We start from the raw sequence: 26,102 nt of genomic DNA, 5'->3' as shown, positions 1-26,102 counted from the left end.
TCCATGTGCTGCTCCTGTGGTAGCATGCTAATTAGCATCCAGGATGTCTCTGATCATGTACAGGGTGTAGTGGCTAATAAGGATAAATATTCACTGATACTTAGTGGTTTGATAAACAAGAAAGGAAAACCGAATTCAGGAGGAGAACTTCAATCAACAGGGGGAACAAGAGACAAGTACCCAATCAACCAGTACTGTGATCTTGTAACCCAAATTATAGCACTGAGAAAAAGATAATGTTTTTTAATTATGTATCATAACTTTTGTACTTATTTTGATAAACTTACTAAATTCTGTAAGATTTGCGAATCATGTACCTGGAATGGGTCTTGGAACCAAATGAAGACTATCAAACTTTTAAACTGATCTCTCAATTCAGTCGATGGTTGTAATTATGTAGATCTTAAAATTAAAGGTAAAGTGAACCAATAATTCTTACATCTGAACCAAAGACTTGTACCTCATCTACATTATGGGCATGAGGCTGACAGCCCAATTGAGAATCACCTTCAGGGCTCTTGATTCAGGAACCCACTTACAACCATTTCTGCTTTGCACCTGACTAAGTCTAAATGTTCTTCTGTTATAGTTTGACAGTAATTCAAAGTTCATGTCTCTGGCATTTTCCATCCAGAATTTGGTGAGCATTCCTAACCCACCTGGGGAGAAAATGATATTATCATGATAGCTCTATTGTACATGCTGCCCGATATTACTTCCCATTGAAGCCAGGCATGTTAGGTGAAAATTATCCCCTTAGCCTGCTGTTTAAATTAACTTTACTGCAAACGTCAAAATTACATCCTTGAACAACTGTGAGCAGGTCAGCACTTCATCTCCATTTCCTGGAGACCAACTTGTATTCCAGACATGATGGGAAGACTTGAATACAAAAGAAATCTTCCTTCAATGAGTAAATTTGTAACTTATAACGTAACTGTCTGAAGATTTTTAAGGCTCATGCATGGCAAAAGAAACGTCCACGAACATTTGTGATGGTTGAATTAATTGTGATGGTTGAGTTAATCTATGAGCTGATGATGATCAGAAAAGAAAGGAAAAAAGAATCCCACTTTCATTTGTTAAATCATGGAAATTATTTCCTGAACTCTGTCCAACATCCATAAGAATCAGATGTTTGTAATCTTCAAAAGAAATACATATCTGATTCCAGTAACGTTCTACAGTATTCAATGAATGTTCTTCTGTTATAGGTTGATGGTAATTCAAAGTTCATGTCTCTGGCATTTTCCATCCAGAATTTAGTGAGTATTCCTAACCCACCTGGGGAGAAAATGATTCAAATTCTCAAAATTACATCCTTGAACAACTGTGAGCAGGTCAGCACTTCATTTCCATTTCCTGGAGACCAACTTGTATTCCAGATATGATGGGAAGACTTGAATACAAAAGAAATCTTCCTTCAATGAGTAAATTTGTAACTTTTATTCCTAACCCACCTGGGGAGAAAATGATTCTTATGGAGACTGGCAGACATTATTTAATGATTTGTGACATTTAAAATACTTCAGCTTGGACTTTGCCAATGTATGGAGACAGGGTTGGAAGTAGAGTAGCTACCAAAATAGGGTGAAGCCATGTTGAATAGTTTCCCAATGTAATCCCATCATTGGAAAGTTTCCCAGTAGGCTGTTAAGAAGATCAGCTGTCTGCTGCATGGGGTTGGACAGTCAATTAAGGTGATTACCCATATTAAGGGCGATTTTTCAGTCCCCCTGGCCTTGTACCAACAATAGACGCTACCCCCTCCACATGCACACACCTCCAGTACTGAGAATGCACCAGATCACTGGATGTGACCTTGCAGATGCAGGTTAAAGGCGGATTGGATCCAAAGGCTTCATATCCCATATGACAGGGCCTCGAACATGAGAAGCTACAATCATGGCCAACTTCCAGTCCAGTGGAGGAGTCCAAGGGGCCCCTCAACCTTGTGATAGTTTATTTCTGCACTGTTCTGTTGGTCAGGGCACATATTGCCATATTGTTGTGCTCTTGCGGTTCATCCACCTGCCTCAGGAGCACCCAGTTCTCCCAGTGGGCCTGTTAAACTCCAAATCGACCAGCCTTCTAATTGCATAGTGGACAAAGAGATAGGATGCCACCTTCTGCAAGGTTCTGAGATGGTGTTCCTACTATCAATTGCAGTCTTAGCATGCCAATTTGGTCCGTGGTGTCAGGATCCCAAAGCATGAGGGAAATGCCTGCCCTTCAAATGTCCAAGTTAGAAATAATTACAATTACATCGTGTGACTTCAGGCAAGATGTTTAGCTGCAGGTATTTGGACTGTTTGTATGCTGTGTTGGTTTCCACGGTGAGCCAAGACCAGCATGCACTCTACTGGAAAATACTTCTTGCTTCTTAAATTATTTGCGAACCTTTTGACATTGCACTTACCCGCCGTAGGCTGGTATGGGCGGAGGTGGTGCAGCAGCACGGAATGTGTTATAAACCGTACGTCCTCGACCCCTCAGGTGTGCCCCTCGGTAAGCAGCAGCTGCAGTGGCGGCTGGGTAAGGGAAGCCAGGAACTAAAAGGAATGAAACAGAAGAATTAGGATAGTCAATATTTCAACACCAATTAATTGTGAGATAATCTTAACATTTAAATTTCCTCATATGGCATAGTTTCTCATGCACTTTGTTAAAGACGTCCATGTGTTGAAAGACAGCCCAAGGTCACTGAAAGTGTCCAATAGATACAAAAAGAAGAAGGTAATACAAATCATAGACAGTGACCATCTTGTCTATATGATTTCATAGCATTTCCAATTGTTCCAGATAATAGATTTTTTAATCAGAGAAGTTTTTAAAAGTATATTGTGTATCTTTAAAAATGTTATTAAAATAGTCAAAGAAATCAATTGTTCCATAATACATCAGTATGGTGCACATGAAATGTGCTTACCTGGTGCCTTAATGTAATCGCAGAATTATTTTCAGAAATAACAACGTAATGACTGCATTTCATACAGAAAGATGTTGTACTTAGATTCCAACATCCAAAAATATCCACCTACCAAGTAGCATTGTTCTGATGTATTTGACAGGAGCTAAAGAAAACATTAACACCTCAATCTGCTCAGTACTGAACGTATTGGTGAATAGTACCATCACAATCATCATCTAGAGGCCCAGGCTAATTCTCTGAGGATAGGGTTCAAATCCCAATCGCATCTCGGCAGAGTTTAAATTAAATTTATGAAATCTGAAATTGAAAGCTAGCATAAGTACTGGTGAAACTACCACTGATTGTTGAAAACCCAATTATTTCACCAATATCCTTCAGGGAAGGGAAATACCTGGTCACCTTTTTGGACCTAGGCTATTTCTGTTTTTTCAAAATTTAGAAAGTACTTTTCTTTCCTTCTTATCCAAAGTGATGACATTGTACTTGTGTATTAAAACTTTTGCCTATTCACTTAGTCTATCAATATTTCTTTGTATCTCTTTGTTTCCATTGACACTTGCTTATATTGGGTCACAAATTTGTACCATCAGTGAATTCGAATATATGATTTTCAATCTCATCATCTAAGTCATTCATAAATATGTTGAAGTTTTGAACTCCAGCACAGTCTCTGTGGGACACCAGAAGTGATATGCCGCTATTATCTCTATTTTCTGTCTCCTGCCGCTCAGTCACTTTCCTAACCAAGTCAATAATTTGTGGAGCAAAGCGTTGGCTATACTTTATATAAATGAGTACTGAGTGTCTATGTAAGGAGCAGGGAGAGGGATGTTTTCCGTGGTTGGTGAGTCTAGAACCAGGATATGGAGTCAACCATTTACAGCTGAGATGGGAAAGATTTCTTCACTCAAACACTGGTGAACCTAAGAAATTCTCTACCATAGAAAGCCACGGAGAAATATATTCAAAAACGTCAAAGATTTTTTTTAGATTTTAATGGAGTTGAGGAGTATGGGGAAATAGCAGTTATGTGACATTGAGATAGTGGCCATGATCATATTAATTGTGGAGCAAGCCTGAAGAACTGAAGGGTCTATTCTTGCTCCTAGTTGCTATGATTATATCAGTAGGAAGCTAGGTCACATGGAACTTAGACCTGAGTGTGCAGGGTTCCAGAAATGTATTCCTTACACTCTCCTGTATATAGTGGGTATGCTTAATAAATGTTGTTGAAGCTCACTGGCATGGGTGCAGAATACCTTTTACCAACAACCCTAACCTAATCTTGCTACATAATTTGCCTCCAGTTCCGTGGGTTTCAACCTTAGCTGACAGGCTTTTAGAGGGGCTTTATCAAATGCGTTCTACAAATTTGTGTAAATTATATCCATGAAAATGTCCCTGTTCAGCAGAGGAACTTCTCAAAAATTAGGTTGATTCAGTACATACAACTTTAATAAATCCATTGTCCGTGATCAGCTGAAAATCTTAACGGTGTTGTCACCTCATCCTTAGTTTTAGTCTCAAGTGATTTTCCAATGACAGATGAGAGATGTTAGATGTCTGTCCTCTCACCTTACGGAAATCGTGGAGTAATATGAGAAATGTTCCAATCTAAAGGAATGGTACTCATATCAAGAGAACTTTGGAAGGAAATTGTTAAAACATCTATAATGGTCTGGGATGGAAACCTGTTCTGGGGGACTTGTCATTCTTCAGAACCATCATTTTGTAAAAACAGCTTTTATTTTGCTTTTGTTAATTGTGTTGGAATTCCTATTCCTGACTCAATATTTATTTCCTTGTGATTTTGAGAGTGCAGACCTCTGCTCTACTTAAAATACTGATGCAAAGTAATTATTCAAGATGTTTGCTATCTTTAGTTTCAGTGACAATATTATTTTTCAGGTAGCCACTCACAGAAAAATTTGGATCAAAGTATGTAAACTATCCACATCATAATGTAGACTAATTTATAAAATAGTCCTCTCCATTATCATAGAGTCCCTACAGTGTGGAAACAGGTCATTCGGCCCAACAAGTCCACACTGCCCCTCCGAAGAGCATCCCACCCAGACCCATTCCCCTACCCATGCATTTCCCATGTCTAACCCACCTAACCTGCACCTTCCTGGACAGCACGGGCAATTTAGCATGGCCAATCCACCTACCCTGCATATCTTTGGACTGTGGGAGGAAACCAGAGCACCCAGAGGAAACCCATGCAGACATGGAGAGAATGTGCAAACTCCACACAGACAGTCGCCCGAGGCTGGAATCGATCCTGGTAGCCTGGCGCTGTGAGGCAGCAGTGATAACCACTGAGCCACCGTGCCGCCCCAAACGATTGGTCCTTTTGTGCTAACAATCGAGAAAGTAGCGTTTGCTTTGAATTAACGTATATATAGTCGCTCAATAAAGATGATTTATGAAGAGCACAGGTCTGCTGTGCTCATATGGAAAAGACCTTCATCCCAGGAACCAGCCAAGTGGACCTTCTCTGAACTGCTTCCAAACTATGTGGGATGGTGCTTGCTCATGTAAAGTCTGGTACAATTGTTGACAGCTTAAGTGTCATTAAAAAAAAAGCTGAGCGATAACAGCAAAGTATCATCAACCACTTGAAAGACAAAAAAAAAGTATAATCCAGAGAATGTTGTTCTCTCTCACATATGGATTCTAAATTAGCAATACTATTCTGCATGATTGAAAACTGGTTTGTATAACTGGACATTATCAATTTCAATGAGTAGTTTTCAAGCCTGCATGGATCAATTTCAGATATGTCACAGCTCTTGGCAAGTCAGTGCAGTGTTTCAAACCAAAGAATTATCTGACAATGCAACCATTATAGAGATCAAATTACAACACGACAGTACAGATTTTGAAGTCTTATCATGGTCCTGTAGCGGTTGCTAGGAGATTTATTTTTGGTCTTATTGGTAGACTACAATGAAGATGGGTGAGCCTAAATCTTTGGGCAGCAGATAAACTGTGGAGTAGTTTATTTTACTTTCTTATTTTTCCAACTTAGCTAGCATGTAAGATTGTTGTCTTTACTGCCCAGGCTGTAATCTAGCAGAACAGTTCATCCATCCTTTGTTGAATGTTATTAAGCAGAGCACAAACCCTCAGCAAGTTACAAGACAAATTTGCATACTTGACATAATTCTGTTTTAACAGTTCTGTTAAACCATCGTTTCACATTTTGATGCTCATGACACTACCTATTTTTAACCCCTTCAGCAGAAATTAATAATTTATACTATCTGCATAAATGATTCAATATACAATAAAACATTGTGGGTTGCTTTCAGAACAAATGGCACAATCCTTAACAAAAACAGCAAGTGTTGGAGAAACCCAGCAGTTCTGGCAGCATCTGTAGAGAGAGAAAAAAAACAGAATTAATGTTTTGGAGTCCAGTGACACTTTGTTGGGGCAGAAAGCAGCTAGGAAATTTTGGCATTTAAGCTGATGCTGGGAGATGGTGTTTGCTGGGAAGGTTGGGGAAGGATTGAGTTGAATACATGGAGAGCCAGAGAGAGATGGAGAGAAAGAAAAAAGGAGAAGCAGACAAAAGGATTGCTGATTGTAAACTGGAGGAAGAGATAGATATTGAATGGCTGCGAACAAAGAGTGTGAACAGTTGAAAATGTGTTGGCTGTGTTGGAAGGAACCCATAAAAAAAGAGACCTGGGGGTATGTGAGTGGGTAACAAACGTGGAGTAAGGTGTTCACACTCCAAAACTAATAAGCACAAGCTGAATTCCAAGGGATGTAATCTGCTTTCAGTTCTGAGAAAGGGTCATTGGACTCAAAACTTTAATTGTGTTTTTTTCACTTCAAAGATGCTGCCAGATTTGCTCAGTATCCCCAGTACTCTCTGTTAGTGTTTTCACATCTCCAACATCCAAGGTTCTTTGTTATGTTTTGGGACACAGGCAAAGTCACAATAGGCCTGCTCTCTCATCAGAAAGAAACAACTGGTGGCAGTTTAACCTGAGATGAGGGGAAAGTTTGAGAAGGAGAGTCCTTCATGATAAACCTCAGACAGTGTGAGAGTTGAAACATCACTGGTGGCAAATGAGCCATCCATCCAACATGAGTTAACCAAGCCAATGAAAGCCTCTAGCCATTTTCCCTGCTGTGCTCGAGACTCTGAAACAATTCACTCATGATTATGTCGACTTTTCTGAGTGGTTGGTATTTTTGCCTTTATTGGTCTGTGCATTGAGCATAGGACTTAGGAGGTCATGTTGCAGCTGTACAGGACATTGGTTAGGCCACTTTTGGAATACTATGCACAATTCTTGTCACCCTGCTATAGGAAGGATGTTGTGAAACTTGAAAGGTTTAGAAAAGATTGACAAGGATGTTGCCAGGGTTGGAGGTTTTGAGCTATAGGGAGAGACTGGATAGACTGGGGCTATTTTCCCTGCAGTGTCGGAGGCTGAGGGGTGACATTATGGAGGTTTATAAAATAATGAGGGGAATGGATAGGGTGGATAGCCAAGGTCTTTTCTCTGGGTTGGGCGAGTCCAAAACTAGATGGCATCTGTTTAACATGAAAGGAGAAAGATTTAAGCGGGACACAAGTGGCAATTCTTTCATGCAGAGGATTGTGCATGCATGGAACAAGCTGCCAGAGGAAGTGGTACAGGCTGGTACAATTACAACATTTAAAAGGCATCTGGATGGGTATATGAATAGGAAGGGTTTAGAGAGGGATATGGGCCAAATGCTGGCAAATGAGAAAAATTATTTTGGGATATCTGGTCAGCATGGATGAGCTAGACCAAAGGGTCTGTTTCCATGCTGTACATCTCTATGACTGGATGACACAAGAACACAGTGAACCTTATTATTATTCCCCTCCATGTTGTGATTGATACCTGCATTCCACAGGAGTAGACTGAAGGTAAATCAGTATTTTATAAATTTATAAATAATTCAATCATTAAGGATCATTAATGACAAATTCAAAAGGCATGTTTGTGCAAATTATTTAAAATCAATGAGCATGAATTCTTTTAAGCTTTAAAAGAGCTCATTTCTTCAGCAGTATAAATTATTCAAAGGTTATTACAAAGTAGTGTTTGGGGAAAATTAACACCACAAAACACTGCTGTGACAAACAGTGGATATGCATCTAGGTTCAGCCCAAGGCCACAAAAACCATTTTTTTAACAGAAAGAAAAATTAGCTCAGATCAGGGAGTTGTCAAGGGTTGAAGTTTCATGCAATGTTAATGTAAAGTTGTGTGATTGAATGATAGATACAGTGTGGCTGCCTTTGTCTCAGTACAACTCCACAAGTCCTACACCAAGTCCAAAATTTTGCACAATTATGAAAATTTTTCCAGAGGCCTAAATGATGAAGTCCCATCCTCCAACTTATCACTTTCACAGGAGGTGAATGGGAATAGGTTGCAGTTGGTATATTTATAGATCACAGAAATAACTGTACATACTAAAGTGCAACTACTTCAGGCTTATTCTCATGTCCAAAATATGACCTGTAAGCTATAGACCTGGAAGGAGAAAATCTAAAGCTGCTGGAGTCCCTTGGAGAAGTAGAGTATCCATTTCGAAAAATAAGGTATCTTTTTGGATACAGACCTGCTGGGACATCTTCTTGGGAGATCAGCTGCTCTTCACAGACGGGTAAAGTGGTCTGTCAGATTGTTAAAAATAAACTGTGTAAAAGGCATATAAACTGCTTGGAATTGTCAAACTCTTTGAAGCTCTAACAAAATGAGCTGTCAAGTGGAAAGCATCTGACTCGATCTGACTTATTTATTTATTGTCACATGTATTTTGTTACAAAATACAGTGAAAAGTGTTGTACAGTGTCAACACTCTTCGGTGCCATCGTAAAACACAGAAAAATGAACAAAAATGTAGACTGCAAAAGCAGAGGAATGAAGAAATAAAGAAAAAGTGTTGAACTTCACAGCCCTTCTTGTTAAGTGCCCAGTCATGAGCCATGGGCCTGGTGGCCCCTTTGCACCGGAGCTGCTGGAGTGAAAGTTGACACCATCCCATCTCCACTGACGGCCTAATCACAATGTGTCCTCGATGGATCGCACCAATGCAGATGCCACCGATGTTGCCGAATATGGTACCAGCCCAAACTGGACTCCACCACCGCCAAAGGTCTGCTTCAGGCCCAGCTCACTGATGCAACCGCTGCTGATGCTGCCGGGTCCTGTACTGGGCCCAAACTCACCTCCGCGGACGCCTCCGTTAATCTGCACTGGATGAGGATGCCGCCGGGAATCTCGCCTCCGCCGCAGCTACCATGAATTGGCATTAGGATTGCCTTATCGATGCAGAAGCCTTCGGGAAACCCAAACTCGCCTCTGATGCCAACTGCCATGAGTCTGTGCTGCTGGGCCTATTCGCTGCCGCTGCAACTGAGCTCTTAGCAAAAGGTAAGTAAAATAGAAGAGAAAAAAAAAACAAAAAAGAAAAGAGAGAGACGAAAAGAAAAGAAACGAGAAACAAAACTGGATGGCGTGGACAAGCCCTTGGCTCAGAAGCCCTATTCCACCACCATCATTTAAAACTCCTGCTTTTTAAATTTTAAAAAAGTGTGCAGCGTTAAAAACATTCAGTGTTTGCGTTCATACTTGGTCGACATTGTCCTAAAGGTTATCATTACTCAAGAGTGTTGGATGACTAATTTTGTAACCTTTCATTATCATAGTGCAGCGCCCATCAATTCATGGGTTAATTCTTAACTCCTAGAGGTTACAAACTCTTTGAAGTAGGACTGTGCCTTCCAATGCTTGTTTTAATAGAGAATTAACAAAGATGAATTTTGTACTATTTCAAAATGGTGAAATGCTTCAAAAGAAACACACGAACATTGTTTAGCATAGATCTATAGAATTTTACCCATGCTGTATGATTGTTGAGTTGGTACGGTATGTTTATTCTTTTGCTGACTAAAGAAGTTCATTTTTCATTTGTTTTTTAAAGTTTCATTAAACACTCCACACATCATTATAATTTACACAATTTGACATCATTTTGATTAGAAAACAACATTTCGAGGATAACTTCTTGGTGACAGTGCAATAAGCACTTAAAACAATTTTATAATATGTGTTTCAACACCTTTAACACAGAAGAGAAACCCTAAATACCTTAAAAAAAGCAGCGTGGAAAAAATGACAGAGAAGCTGGAAGAATAGTTTACCTGTGGTTGAAGAACAGTGATTTGCAGGTGGGTTTGGAAATAGGAAGGGTGGAATCACAGGGGGAGAGTTTACAGAGGGAATGTCAAGATACAATGGCTGAAGGTTCTGCCATCAGTAAAGGTGTGGAGTGGTACAGAGGAACAAAGATTGGTCTTAGCTTCCTGCAGCCTCACTTGATACCACCATCCGTTTATAAGGAATGAGGATGAATTTCCATCAGCCATGCAACTGTCTCCCTGACAATGGCCAATTTTATGACCACAGGGTTATTTGCATAGAGGAAGCAGGCTCATCACCATCTGCTTCGGATATCATCTTAAAAGGGTGATGCAAAGTTCAGAGGGTAGAGCAGGCAGAACCTATTGTACCCTGCAAATGCTGGCTGCCACTATGTTGCTGGTGAATAAGATTATTTTTTGAACAAAACCTTGTGAATCCTCCCCTTCAGCCTGTGCAAGAACAAGCTCTCTGAGTCACTGCACACATCCTACCTTCCACAAAAATGTTTTCTCTCCCTCTTGTCAACTGTTGAACACTCCATGCCTGAGTGAAAGTAATAGCTTATCTATTCTGTAAAGGTGGTGTCAAACATGGCAGAGGATATATTTTTTTCTGTCTGGCCATTTACTGAACGTTTTGATCCAGTCAAACCTATCCTTAGAAAGTGGGTGTTTAATTTTGGGAAGGGGCTGGGTGAGGGTGAAGGGATATGCGCAGAGATGGGAACAAGGCAGAGCATTGTTCTGAGACAACAAGGTGTAGAGCTGGATGAACACAGCAGGCCAAGCAGCATCAGAGGAGCAGGAAGGCTGATGTTTCGGGTCTAGACCCTTCTTCAGCAATGGGGGAGGGGAAGGGGATTCTGAAATAAATAGGGAGAAAGGGGGAGGCGGATAGAAAATGGATAAAGGAGAGGAGACAGACAGGTCAAGGAGGCGGGGTTGGAGCCAGTAAAGGTGCGTGTAGGTGGGGAGTTAGGGAGGGGATAGGTCAGTCCAGGGAGGACAGACAGGTCAAGGGGGCGGGATGAGGTTAGTAGGGAGGAGATGGGGATGGGGCTTGAGGTGGGAGGAGGGGATAGGTAGGAGGAAGGACAGGTTAGGGAGGCGGGGACGAACTGGGCTGGTTTTGGGATGCAGTTGGGGGAGGGGAGATTTTGAAGCTTGTGAAGTCCACACTGATACCATTGGGCTGCAGGGTTCCCAAGCGAAATATGAGATGCTGTTCCTGCAACCTGCAGGTGGCATCGTTGTGGCACTGCAGGAGGCCCAGGACGGACATGTCGTCCAAGGAGTGGGAGGGGGAGTTGAAATGGTTCGCGACTGGGAGGTGCAGTTGTTTGGTGCGAACTAAGCGTAGGTGTTCCACAAAGCGGTCCCCGAGGCTCCGCTTGGTTTCCCCGATGTAGAGGAGGCCATTGTTCTGAATAGTTTTTCTCATGATCGTCATGAGTTTACCAACAAAATAAAAAAAATCAGCAGGGTGGCAGCAGAAATCTATCATGTTAAAATTGACAAGATGTAATATTTAAGGCTGGATGCTGTTGTCGATGAAGAGTTTGAATCTGTTATAGACATACTTCCTCATCAAATCATGGTCAGCTTTCAGCTAAATTGTGTACTCTGAGTTGTTCACATCGTGAGACCTCATCAAATTAGAATTGGTATGGACATCACAGTTTGATTACACCAATGGGGGCACGAAGTCTAATGGAGAAGAAGCCAACATCTCCCATCCCCTCGATTCATGGGAACACCCATTATGTTTTGTATCGAGGAATCTCATTTCCTTACACTTTTCTGAGCATCAGGCAACATGATGATATCAAGGGAGGAGATTCTGAACTTCAGCGGAAGAGATAAATAAGCTTTTCCTATTCTAGTGAACGGCATTCAGGGGAAAAACTCTTGGGTGTTCACAAGTCCAACCTGTAGAAGCCAAGTCTGACCACCTCGGATCTGTGAGAAAACCAGATGGTACCACGCTATTGGCTAATTATGATAATTACTATATTTTTGTGTATGAGCGCAAACCTTATATTTGGGTAACATACTTATGGCTGAACTGCAAGGAATCATTTATCTAATAAAAAGGGAATAAAACAGCAAAAGACTTCAGAAAAACAAATGAGGGCTTTTTTGAATGAGACATAGGAAGCCAATGGAGGTCAACTAGGACAAGCAAGATAACTGAATGAGATTAAATACAGAATAAGATTGGGTGGCAGCGTGTTAGGTTTCAGTAATTAAAGGAGTTTACTTGTTTTGTCAGATCATTTTAATATCAAGGGAATACAGAAGCATTAAATCAATTATAAAATGTCATTATTAACCTCTGCTCTTAAACCAACTTTTACTCATTCTTGGCATTTGCAGACCCAGCATTTATCATTCAATCCTAGTTGCCCTCAAGGTAGTGAAATGCCTTGTTGAACTGCTGTGTTCTGTATGGTACTCCCACAGTGCTGTTAGGTTGGCACATACAGGATTTTGTCCCAGCAATGGTGAAGGAGCTGTGATTATATCCCAATCAGGATGGTGCATAGGGAACTTGGAGCTGATGCTGCTGCCATGTGCTATTACCCTTGTCCTCCAAGGTGAAAGAAGCAGGAGGTTTGGCGGGGACTCTTGAAGAGGCCTTATTGAGAATGGAAATGGTGGAATTTGAATTCAGTAAAAAAACTGACATTAGAAATTTAACAGTGACCCTGTAACCATTGTTGACTGCTGTAAAAATCCGACTGGTTCACTAATTCATAATAGAAGGAAATCTGCTGTCCTTATCTGGTCTGGCCAACACGTGACTCCAGACCGACAGCAATGTGGTTGGCTCCTAACTGCCTTCTGAAATGGCCACTCATTTCAAAAGCTATTAGGAGTGGGCAATAAATGCTGACCCATGAATCTGCTGCAGTATTCAATGCAGATTATGCACAGTATTGCCATGGCATACCTGTTCTAAAGGGAGTAGTGTTGAAGAAGCTTTAATTTGTCTAGTAACTTATGCTCATTCATAACCCTTCCACTTACACTGACTTGAAATTATGCCCATATTCTCCTTCACTAGATAATTGCCTGGTCGAATCAGCAAATGGACAGGAGTTATCTAAAAGTGCAGAGACAATCTGGTCTTCGTTGAAAAAGCTGAATGAAGGGTCAAGTGAAAACTGCCAACCTACACCAGGGCACATTCTGAACAACCTACATAAGCTCCATATTCCGTTTACAATCGATCAAACTGGGATTCTTATTCATACAGCCCATAGCCTGCTGGTGTAACAAAATCTAAAAATAATATGCTGATGCATTTGGGGTGATGTTCAAGGTTTGGGTTACGGTTAGCAATGAATAAAGCAAACATTTACCCATGTATTCAATAATATCTGACACTAGAGGTCAGAGGATGGCTGAAATGGAAAGTTATCCATCAACAGTCACTATTGCACTGCGTTCTACCACACATTTCCAAAACAAATATAACATGAAATTGTGGGGAACTTGTATTTTCTTTTAAACGTCATAAATGATCTCACTTGGACTGACTCCCCAGACACTGTTCCACATAAAGTAACTTCAGTTATTTTATGTCTTTCAAGCTTGCCATCCATATAGTATAATATCTTCAGGTCCTGAGACAAGGATCAATGATATGCTTTATAATTAGTTTTATCTGTATGAAAATTGCAGGCAAATGCCACTGGAATTTTTATTCTAATCAAAACTTGTACAAACAATAAAAATTATGAAAGCAATCTTGCCCACTTCTCTCCAGAAAATGAAAAAAATGTTAGCACAAAAACCTGCAGTAAAAATTCTTGTAAACATAATTAAATCGAGTTGATTGAATTAATGATCAGCACCTAAATTGCATTGATAGAAATAACATAATTCAAATTGCAAAATTTCTAGGAGCATTTCAATTAACACTCTGATAACACTTATTTAGCAGAGTAAAATATAAAGTTCTAATGGAATCTATGAATTTTAAAATACCTATTATCAAAAACCGAAGACTATTTCTTGCACTTGGGGTTGGCTACATTGTAAGGCAATTCTGTAATGAATCTGGCCCTTCTACTGTCACCAAACTGTTCCGCCTCTCAGTTTAGAAGACTTTGCAGGATCCTTTTTTTCCCCAGAAACATGAAAGCTTGACAGTAATCCTGTTAGGATTTAGATACAAAGATATAATCTGCAGGAAATAGAATTTCGGTGCCATAAATGGATGGGAAAATGAAATTACAGAGTCACACTCCCATAAGTACACAGTCTAGGTGCATTTTTATATGCGCTGCATTATAGAAAACAATGTTTCAGTGTTTCAAGCCAAACAGAGAAGGTTGTTTCATTTAGACAATACACTGCTGCTGGCAATACAAATGTGAAAATCACACATATATTGCGAACAAAATGAATCACAGCTGAACGTAACTGAACCTTCGCTGCTGATATTACTACTCGCTTTTGATTTGAAATTGATTAATTGTAAACTTTTTTTCTCACGTGTACACTCCACATTCCGCCAAAAAGCTGCATTGGTAAAAACTCTGTTTTCATCCATTCCAATGAAAGGAGATGATTTTAAATTTGACACAGAAGTTTTAAGTTTAGTTTCTGAGCTTCGGTAATTAAGTTAATCTGTCCACTTATCTTATTTCTGTACATCAGATCAAAAGGACCAAAATCCTGGAACTTATTACAGGCATTTTTAATAGCAAATGGTAATGAGACAATTCCATTATCCTCGTTCAGCAGGATATCCACAACAATATTTCCTAACCATAACCTTTAAAGTTTGATGTCACCTGTTACGTCTCCCTGACATTGTCAATGATAAGCTGAAGACAAAAACTATTATTTCCAAACTATTCATTGTTTCTATGAGCATAGAACACATAAAATTTAACTTTTATCTGGTTACATTTCCTTCGACCTGATATCTAGTCATTACACAGATGGGAAACAATTCACAGCGCTCCTCCGATAGAATCTGAAGTACTTTTACTTCTATTGTTCAAACACTTGCTGAGGGTAATATCTTGAAACAGACAAGTGATTTCCCAAGTTAAAATCAATTCCTTCTGTAGGAGTTTGTTGTATTACTCCAACTACAACTTCCTGACTTACTATGTCACTCTTTACCCAATTCTATAGAATGGGACTGGTTTGCATCCTCCATGTAGATCTCTATTCAATCTTTTTCCTTCATTAGTCCCTCTAGAAGATAAAATGCATCATTGGTGACTGACTTTCTCCAGTGTCTCTCAATATCTTTATTCCTCTACTTCATTGATTAGAAGAATGAGTAACCACGTTGCTTTGAAATCAAATATTCAGGACTTACAATGATCTATCCCACCTATCGTTTACTCCTTACCTCTTCTGCCCATCCTATCTTCTGCATAAAATCCAATATTTTCCTAGCTACCACCAGTTCTGAAGAAGGGTCATTTGACCCGAAATGTTAACTCTGAAGAACCTTCTTGACTATCCTGAGCCAGCTGCCCTTCCGAGTAAGTGCTGACAAAATACACTCCACCTGTACCACTTCTACAGTTTTCATATCTATTTCTTTTCCCCTTTATTGAAGACTTCTTTAGTATTCCTATTACTACAGTAGGTCTTTCATTTAACTTTCAGCCATCATCTTCAGTATGTCCAGTCTTATTACAGTAGAAGAGATAGAAGGAACTGCAGATGCTGGAGAATCTGAGATAATAAGGTGTAGAGCCGGATGAATACAGCAGGCCAAGCAGCATCAGAGGAGCAGGAAGGCTGACGTTTCGGGCCGAGACCCTTGGGTCACCCAGCTCTACACCTTGTTATCTCAGATTCTCCAGCATCTGCAGTTCCTACTATCTCTGAAACAATTTTAACCCTACTGCGAAGCCTCTTCTAAGGATGCCTACCCTGAAGAAGTTACCCTCCTCCCTCCAGTAAAACCTCAGTGGATCTCTCTCCCACTGCAACTCTCTCGTAATCTCTTTGGCCTTGAAACTGCTCGACCACTTCCTGAAGCAAACCAGGTACTACAGCCACATCACCTTCCTTAGCACCTGCCTACGGAACCAGATCATCCCCAATGGACGACAGTCCACATTCAGGCCTTCCCAATTTGGCCCCAACCGTGACAATGTCTACATTCAGAACATTGAGACCCTTCAGAAGCGTTTCTCCCTGCGACTCCTGAAACACACACTCGCAGCGATGCGCCGGCATCTCCGGGCACTACAATCAAGCCTACCCCAGCTCAGAGCCTCCCTCTCCTAGACCTGCAAAGGACCTCTCCTGTTTTTTATTCTTTGTAGGATCCACAACCTGAACTCACAATTCTACTCAGCTTTATTGGACACAAAAAACCGTAAGTACAGTAAACTTACTGGTGCCTACCACCCAAAACGGGCTTCCTCCACCCCCCAAAACCCCAACCCTACCCAGGACCTTCCCCACAATGTGCATGCCGCCATTGCCCATGTGGCCACTGTCGGAGGAACCACGGATGACAATTTCTGAAGAAGGGTCTAGGCCCAAAACGTCAGCCTTCCTGCTCCTCTGATGCTGCTTGGCCTGCTGTGTTCATCCAGCTCTACACCTTGTTATCCCTTATTATAATAGAAGTTTATTTTTAATATCACTTTAGATTCTAGCATTTCTCCTTTATTAATTAGCTGTCTGTCTGCTTATTTCTAAAACTAAAACCTTTTCAATCCCCAAAGTTTCTATTCTTTCAGTTTCCTTGCTGGTTTCCATATGACCATATCTTCACATGTAACTGCCTGTGTGAGATACTTTTTTTATTCAATCATGGAATGAATGCACATTCGTAATTCTCGACAAGGTGGTAGTGAGCTGCCTTTTTGAACTGTTGCAGACCATTGGGTCTAAGCACACTGATTATGCAGTTAGGGGAGACGTTCCAGGAATTTGAATCTGCAACAAATAACTAACGTTACAATTGCAAGTGAGGATGGTGAGTGGATTTGAGTGGAACTTACAGATGGTACTATTCCCATGCATCTGTTGTCCTTTAACCTCTAGATGGTAGTGATCATGAATTTCGAAGGTGTCTAAGGAGCGTGGTGAATTCCTGCAGGACGTTTCGTTGAGGGAACATACTGCTGCTACTGAGCGTCGCTGATGGACGGACTGAATGTTTGTGGATATGGTGCCAATCAAGTGGCCTGTTTGTCCTGGATGATGTCAAGTTTCTCGAATATTGTTGGACCTGTACGCATCCAGGTCAGTGGGTAATATTCCATCAGATTTCTGATTTGTGCCTTGTCGGTGGTTGACAGGAAAACAAAACAAATAACTATGGATGCTCGAGATCTGAAACGAAAACAGAAATTCCTGGCGAAACTCAATATCTGTGGAGAGAAAGTAGAGTTAGCGTTTTGAGTCTGGTGACTCTTCATCAGTACATTAATTTCTGTTTTTATTTCAAATCGTCAGCATCTGCAATTCTTTGTTTTATTTTCTAGTCGACCATAAACAATGCATGAATCAGCTATCTGATAGAATACTCCCCATTTGCCTGGATGAGCGCAGTTTCAACAAGACGAGAAGTTTGACACATCCAGGATGAGGTAACCCAGTTCACTGACATCACATCCACAATTATTCGCTGCATTCAGCTCAGTAGCAGCAGTGTGTACCATTTACAACATGCTCTGCAGAAATTCACGAAACCTCTTTAGACAGCACTTTCCAAACTCACAACCCTACCATCACGAAGGACAAGAGCAACAGGAAGATGTAAGTTCCCCTCCAAGGTGCTCACCATCCTGACTTAGAAATATATCGCCATTCCTTCTCTGTTGTTGGGTCAAAATCCTAGAATTCCCACCCCCCCCCCAAGGCATTGTGGGTCTACATAAAGCACAAGGACTGCAGTGGTTCACCACCACCTTCTCAAGGGCAACTAGCATGGGGAATAAATGCTGGCCCATCCCATGGGAATTTAAAGAAGAATACTGCCAGCCTGAGAGTGCCAGAAATATGCATGAGGGAAAGACAGAGATGCTGTAAACATCCAAGTTCAATCTCTGTGGACAGAGTCAGGGCAAGCAATAGCTGTCCTTCCAGCGTGCCCTGAGGAATCTGCCCCAGACGGAAGCCATAAAGAAAACAGCCGTGAGCTGCAACCACCAAGGACCCACTTGTGGTTTTATGTCAGGAATGGGTGCCATCCAGTTTCTCTCCGCTATCTGGGAAAATAGCAAACTGCAAATAAATGAGGCACGATTTGAGAATAATGAGATGTTAATATATGCAAATAGGCCCCTTGCTGCTCACTCGCGAAATTCTCATCCAGCCATTAAATTCTTATGTGGAAAGTAAGACTTCTATTTACTTGACACTGAGAATCTCATTTTTCCATCATTGCCTTCCTTATTTCCCAACTGACTTGCCATTGCCCATGTCGTTTAGGGACTAGAAATTTCTGCTGTGAGTTTTAAATGTGGCACAGGTTGTATTTTTCTGAAAACAACATTGAAAGAAATATTTCCAAAATTGCTGACTGAAAACAGTAGCCTTACTTCTCTTCCAACATTTCTTTTTAACATATTAGCTATACATCTGCAGTGAATGAGAAATCACCTTCACAAAAATGTACATCTTGCTGAATTTGCTGCAAGCATCACAGCAGCGTAATATATTCTGCCTATTAACTATTTGCAGTATATGACATGTAAAGCTGTAAATTTAGACCTTTTGTAGTTCACTGTTTGCACTGAGACTTTAAGACAAACAGTAAAGTATTTCCACAACAAAATATGTTTCACATCTGCCGATGTTCAGCCCCTCTACTTTCAGATTGGTCAAATTTAAAAATTTTATCTATGAACTTACTAGTGTGGAGATAAGTCAGGCATGTACAAGACTACAATGTCAACAGCAAACATTAATTTCAGTCACAGACTACTTGTGAACAATGCCACAGACAATTTACTAGTAACATATAAAAACCACGAGCAATTACAATTTAAGTAGGGTTAGATATTGATATTTTCTAGTTCCAAATGTACCTGATTTGAATTGGACCAATTCCATTAAAAGAGCCAACTCGCCTGAGACTGTGACTGATATTCTCTTTATGCATTAGTTGGAAGATTCTAACTTATTGATTCCTAACCCAGTGTGCAGGATTACTTCAAATGCCCTATTGAATTGATCACAACAGAAGAACAGTTGGGGTTTATTGTTGTATAATGGTGTCATCTGGAGTGACAGTGCAGAAGATCAGAATGAAGGTTATGGGTGAAGACTTGAAGAAAGTAAGTGACATAACAGACCTGCTATCAGTGGCAGCCGAAGATGCAAACATGAAAATGGAAAGATGGAAATGGATTAACTCTGATTAGAGTAATTGGAATAACTACACTGATGTGCTCTGTGAGAGAAAGGTATCACAGAAAGTGAAAAGATGATCTGACAAGACAGATGTGAGACCAGCTTTATTATGTAATGTAGATGCTTGGGCAACATCACGGAGAGAAGAATAGTAATTGGATACCAATGAGGTGCGGATACTATGGAGTAACAAGAAGGGACAAAGTCAGGAACCAGCACATCAGGTGGTCCGTGAAGATTGTGGGAACATGGAAAAAAGTAGCTGTGAAGGAATTGAAATGGTCTGGTCAACTATTGTAAAGAGAGAGAGAGAGACAGAGATTGGACATGTGATGAGGCAAGTGATGGAGATGGGACTGCCAGGAAGAAGGAAAGGAAAACAGCCTAAGACAAGGTGGAAAGGTGCAGTCAGGAATGGCTTAGGTACAGTCAGATTGGGAGAGGAATAGGTGACTGACAGAATGAGATGCAAAAGAGTGATCAACCAGTATCATGGCAGCCCTAAGTAAAACTGGAGAAGCAAAGGGAAGAAGAATTGAGTGATGAGGCTTTATTTTGTGCTTCTGGCACTCTAAAGTCTATTTTCTCGCTGTTTCACAGGGAGCTGCAGGAAAGAATGTATGCTCCTTACAATTTAAATTGGACTGTTTCCTGATGCCTAGATACAATAGAACATAAGCCAAAGCCTGTCTACTATCCCCAGTTGGGGCACTGCATGAAAGTAGGTATAGTTTTTGAAAAAAATCAAAATAAATAGCATTCATCTGCCCGATTCATGAATGATTACTTTTGGAGTGTGTTTGTGGAGCAATAACACTACGACTTTAGCAGTTGACTGAAAAACCAAGCAACATATGACAGCAATGTAACACATGTCTTCAGAGGTCAGATCAAATTAATGCTGAGCACAGAAATTCAGTCAAATTATAACATTCTGAAGCAGAGTGAGTTATCTTACTCTCTTTAGAAGAAAACCACAAGAGGTTGTTGCTAGACCAATTTTAAACAAATAAAAACATTTAGAAATGCTTAAGGGCTGCTCCAATTTTGAAAAAAAAACTCCTAGAACAAGATAAACATGAAGAAAAAACCCCTGTTTTCTATCCTAAAGTGGCTTTACCTGAGTCCAGAGGTCATTTGATTGTAATATTTTCATTTTCCAAAATTAATGTAAAAATTTAAAAAAGCCTGCATGGCATCAGATTTTTTTTGACATAGCCAACATGCAAAAACGTGCTATTACAATCCAGCACTTATAAAAGAGGCAGCAACGTACATTTTTGAAATGTGAAAAGCTAACAAAAACTCAGAGAAGCACTGCATGACAACCCAGATTCTTATACTGGCACTTAAAACAACAAGAATATAAAAAGAAAACGCATAACTATGGATTAGCAATCCATTTACGTTTTGTCAGAACTTCAATTATTCAAAGAAAGTGCCAAACTTTACTTCATGGATGAGCAGACAAAGTATAGTTAAACTTGTTCTTGGCTTTGGATATTGAAAGGTTAAAAGGAATAAAATTCTCTGGTATTTCTAATGACGACCACTAACATCCTGACAAAAGTTTCTAAACCTTAGAAGAACAACTTGCAATTCAAGTCAATTTCATGAGGTACAAGCTTAAGTTCATATTACACTAATAACAGCCAGATGAAAAAATTAACTAATTCATAGGCAGGTATCGACAAAACTTGTGGAATGTGATTTCACCAAAGGTGGCTCAGCTGAAAGACTTATGGAACTGGTCATTGTCTCTATATCCATCAACTTCTCCAAAGGTTACTTCTGGACAAACCCAAGGACTATATCATTGGATGAAACCACCGGATGAAACATGCAAGTTTGAAGTAATTATAACGGACTGGCAGCACGTGTGAGTACATGACTCTGGAACACTATTGCTGCCATCAACAGGTTCAGTAGAATATTAGCATTTTGCAATGAGATATGGTTTGTCTCATCCACCAAGACACTGTCCAGTTTTTCGTGGCATATTCAAGCTCTATTCAAGAAGAGAATGTTAAGCTAAAATGTGTAGCAAGTCCAATCACCCGGGGAAGCACAAAGTACAACACAAAGAAAACTAGGAACAGAAGTAGACCATTCACTCCACAGCAGAATGTGAAGAAGACCCAACACAGGAACAATGAGAAAGAAGCTTCCAAAGTTCCGTCTATAACAAGGAAGCATGTCAACAAAGTCCAAGAGGTAACAACAAAGTTACAGCCAACAGACCCCAGGTAGACAGTACATGCAATAAACCTGAAACATCAAGTGGACACCGTCAGAGAAGTAAAAGCTTTTACATCAATCTCAGGGATATATCTCAAAAGGAATGGATAACATGCACTATATGCCAAGGTTGATACTCGTGCCAGTTCAAATAAGATAAACAAGATATACTCAGGAAGCTGGCATAGCATGGTGCAGTCCACATAAGATAAGTTAACTGGTTCCAAAGGAGAGCCCAGACATTGACATTACCCATCAATCTAGATCCTTATGAAGAACATCTGAACTGTTGTAATTGTTGCAATGGATGGGCTACCTATTTTTAGACTAGCAGTCTGCACAGATCTACTTATTCTTATAATCCATGATTTAACTAAACCATCAGTAACAACACTAATATTTTCAGATTGCAAAAATAATCTTGCATATTTTGGTTACAGCCAAACAATGGAGAGGCAGGAAGCTACATTGGATAATGACTGGCCACAACAGCTCAAGAAGATCATCAACAAAAGATGACCTGAATGGATCTAACAATTCATTCATTCTGGTCAATCAGATATACACTAGTACTCTCCAGGAATGCAATACTCAAAAGCAACTGAGTCACATTGGTGCAAGCTTGACATCAAGACATGGCAGACAACATACATATACGTCACGAGTGCAGGATGAAAAACAAAGTGGCATGTGAATCGATATATTGGCCTGGCATAAATAAGGACATTGACTGACCAATCAAAATGTGAGGAACGTGTTAATTTCAACAATCTTCTTTTACCTAAGATTCCTTCTGAGCTGTGGTGCAAGATTTTCACCGATATTTTCCATGTCCAAGATATAATTACATTCTGGTAACTATTTTAGCAAAATGCTTTTGTCTGACAAGTCAAAGACACCACTAATGCAATGGTTGTTGGTACAGTGGCCACCATTTTCAATACTGCTGTACCTTAACAAGTTGCACCTGACAATGGTCCCGCATATACTTTGAGTCAATCGTTCCACACAATGGAGTCAATGTAATCAGTCAGTTGGCTGTATGTGGTATATAGTAGCATCAGTAATTTGTAAATCTGTGACTGCTGTGTAACTCTGTAATATTGTAGCCTTATATATTATTAGTGTTGTAAATAAATTACGAGAAATCTGGCTCGACAGAACCCAATTATTTGTGGTATGTATTATATCGGCTAACACTTAGTAAACCATCAGCAGCATCAGTCATGTCCAAGCTCCATCCATCTCCCAACTCCAAGACTTCACCCTGCTGACTGACCAGCAGTTGTCAATTAATGGGATATCTGTCCTCAGGGTCTTTGATCATGGGGAAGGCCTACTGAAGCCTAGGTAAGTGACTGATTGGCACATAATTCAATAAGCCTTCACAAAAAGAGTTGATGCGGGGCTCTGGCTGGGTGGGTGAGACTCCCAATACCTCATATTTCAAGTGCAATTGCTTCTTAAGACAAAACTATTCTGATAGCCGTTCACAAATTGTAAAGCAGGTTTATTCCTTACGTGAGAGTTTATGAGCTTTAAATGCTTTTAAATTCAATGCTAAACGTGAAATGAACAAAAACCGAAAGAACTGCAGGTGCTGTAAATCAGGAACAAATACAGAAGTTGCTGGAAAAGCTCAGCAGGTCTAGCAGCATCTGTGAAGAAAAAATCAGAGTTAACGTTTCGGGTCCGGTGACCCTTCCTCAGAACCTGATGGTAGCTGAAATGAACAAATGCATTTTACTTCTTCAAATTACGTCAGGTAAAGTTCATTTATTCAATTATCACTCAAGGTAGTTAAGTTTGTAAATCAGCAAATTAAACTATCATCTGTCCAAATCATCCAATTAACTGTAATTTTTGTGAAAGACACAGGACATAAATTTACTATCCTGTACAAAGAATAATTAAATACCTGTTTACACAGATTAGCAAGGTAAAAGAGTGAAGAAATAGTTTATATGATCTCTATCTTTGCATTATTCAAGAGCACATTTACACAATAGTATTCATAAATGTACAGTATTCATTTCACTCAAGCCGCACAAAAAAAATGTTCTTCAATCGATTAACTTTGTCTAAGATGAGGATCAGGGCCTGTTCAATTTCAGTGCAAACTAATATGCCCTCCCATCTAAATCTAAGACCAATTGTTGTTCACCAACTAATATACTGTATTGATTTAATGGAAACATTCAGTTGTGTTTCTCAAAATTGTCACCAAACTATATTAAATGAAATGCTGCCAAAAAAGATAATTTCCATGAATTTTAATTGTGACAATGTTTCCTCCTCCTAATTTCCAAGACTGATGGGCACTTCTGGATTTAAGCACTGAAAATAAATAGATAATTCTTAAAACTCAACAGTGAATAAATGAAACAGCATATGAAAATCTGTAGGGGATGTAAATTGAGTATTAAAGTTTGAGTGCTTCAGGAAAGATTAAGGCAGGCCAGATGCAACACTCAATAGGGGGTAGATTCAAACTCCAAGTCATAAAAGAATACAACTGGTTTATTGGGTAATTATTTTCAGCATTGGATTTCTCTTCAGAATCTGCATAAGACCACCATATGCCCGTAGGAAGGTAGCTATGTGACTTCACTATCAAAGCACCAGTACTAGCAACAGCCTGATTTCTTGTAATAACTGGTCCATCCCTCATTGAAAACTTGACAGAATCTTTTTTATGTAAAAAGCTGTTCATGCTAGGTTTGCTGCGAGTATGATTTGCAAATTCATTTCATGTTATAAATGATTAATTTATGGTAATGTTGTAATTTGAAGTCATACAATGAAGAAAAAACATATACATGTGCAGCAATAAAAAGCTATTTAGTATAGAATTCTGGCGCATTTGCTCTTTTTAATCCCTTGCCTTTAAGACTGTGGGTGTTGACTAACTTTCTGTTGACTATTGTCCCAACTGAACATGGAGCAACATATGCAGTTGAAATAATTTTCAACAGCAAACAACAATACTCACAGTCTTTCAGTAATTTATGAGCACTGTAACACAGATGGCAGACAATTGTTTGTATCAGGAAAATTGTATTTCTGACAAATAAATGAGCTGAATCTGAAGAATTATAAAGTAAAAGATTTGCATATGTTAATTTAAACTAAAATACTGTATTTATCCCCTGCAGACTGATCTCAAAACTCCGAGACCTGAGGTCTCCACTCTGTCCTCTTCAAATGGATCCTTAGTTTCCTGACCCATAGACCGCAATCAGTGAAGATAGACAACTGCACCTCCTCCACGATAACCCTCAACACTGGAGCCTCCCAAGGATGCATTCTCAGCCCCCTCCCGTACTGTCTGTACGCCCACGGCTGTGTACCCAAATTCTGAACAAACGCCATCTACAAGTTTGCTGACGACACCACCATGGCAGGATGGATATCAAACAATGATGAGTCAGAATACAGAAAGGAGATAGAGGGCTTGGTGATGTGGTCCAATGCCAACAATCTCTCTCTCAACATTATCAAAACAATAAAACTGATTATTGACTTCAGAAAGCAAGGAGGGGAACACGCCCCCATCTACATCAAAGGAGCCGAGGTTGAGAGGGTTGAGAGCTCGAGTTCCCGGGAGTGACAATAACCGACAATCTGTCCTGGACTTCCCACACAGATGAGATGGTCAAGAGGGCACAACAAATCTCCTCTTCCTCAGGCAGCTTAGGAAATCCAGCATGTCCATAAGGACCTTCACCAACTTTTACAGATGCACCATAGAAAGCATGCTGTCCGGGTGCATAATAGCTCTGCACAGTTACGTGAGAAATGACAGAAGGATGTGTGCAAAGCCCAGGCCGTCATGGAAGTCAACCTTCCATCCATGGACGCCCGTTACATTTCCCGTTGCTGCGGAAAGGCTGTCAACATCATCAAACTCCCCCACCCTCCTCCCTCCACTCCGGTAATGCTCTCGTACAAACTCTTCCACGAGGCAGAAGATACAGAAGCTTGAACATTGGCACCAACAGGTTCAAGAATAGCTTCTTCCCTTCCGTTATTAGACTGATGAATTGAATCCCTAACTTTAAATATGTTGACCTTATTTATGTTGATCTTGCTTCACACATCTCCTGTGCAGTGTAACTTGTATGCCTCACTCTGTCCAAGCACCAATGATCTGTATGTCCTTGCTTGCTATGATATTCCTGCACTGCTCACAAACAAAGCTTTTCACTGTACTTGGGTATGTGACAATAAGTTAAATTAAATCAAACAATAGCATTGGTAGATTCTTTGAAAGCCCATTAAATAGATTTGCAATAGATTGAAAGGAGAACAGAGCAATCTGCAATTTAAGGTACTTCTATTTCACTACTTGTTACTGGGAAACTAGGAGCTA

General features: G+C 40.1%; 1 protein-coding gene across 2 annotated transcripts in view; it reads right to left on the bottom strand.

The window, feature by feature from the left end:
- The window catches only part of rbfox1 (RNA binding fox-1 homolog 1), a 239,676-nt gene that overhangs the window by 49,449 nt on the left and 164,125 nt on the right, over positions 1-26,102 (bottom strand). For both annotated transcript variants that reach the window (XM_048609487.1, XM_048609488.1), the window contains exon 8: positions 2,420-2,552. In XM_048609487.1, coding sequence (XP_048465444.1) covers positions 2,420-2,552 — 133 coding nt within the window. The remainder of the gene's footprint in view (positions 1-2,419; positions 2,553-26,102) is intronic.

This window comes from Rhincodon typus, chromosome 21, assembly GCF_021869965.1.
Source record: "Rhincodon typus isolate 14 chromosome 21, sRhiTyp1.1, whole genome shotgun sequence".
Taxonomy (NCBI): domain Eukaryota; kingdom Metazoa; phylum Chordata; class Chondrichthyes; order Orectolobiformes; family Rhincodontidae; genus Rhincodon; species Rhincodon typus.
The sequence above is the reverse complement of the archived record's forward strand: the minus strand, read 5'-3'. Positions and strand labels throughout refer to the sequence as shown.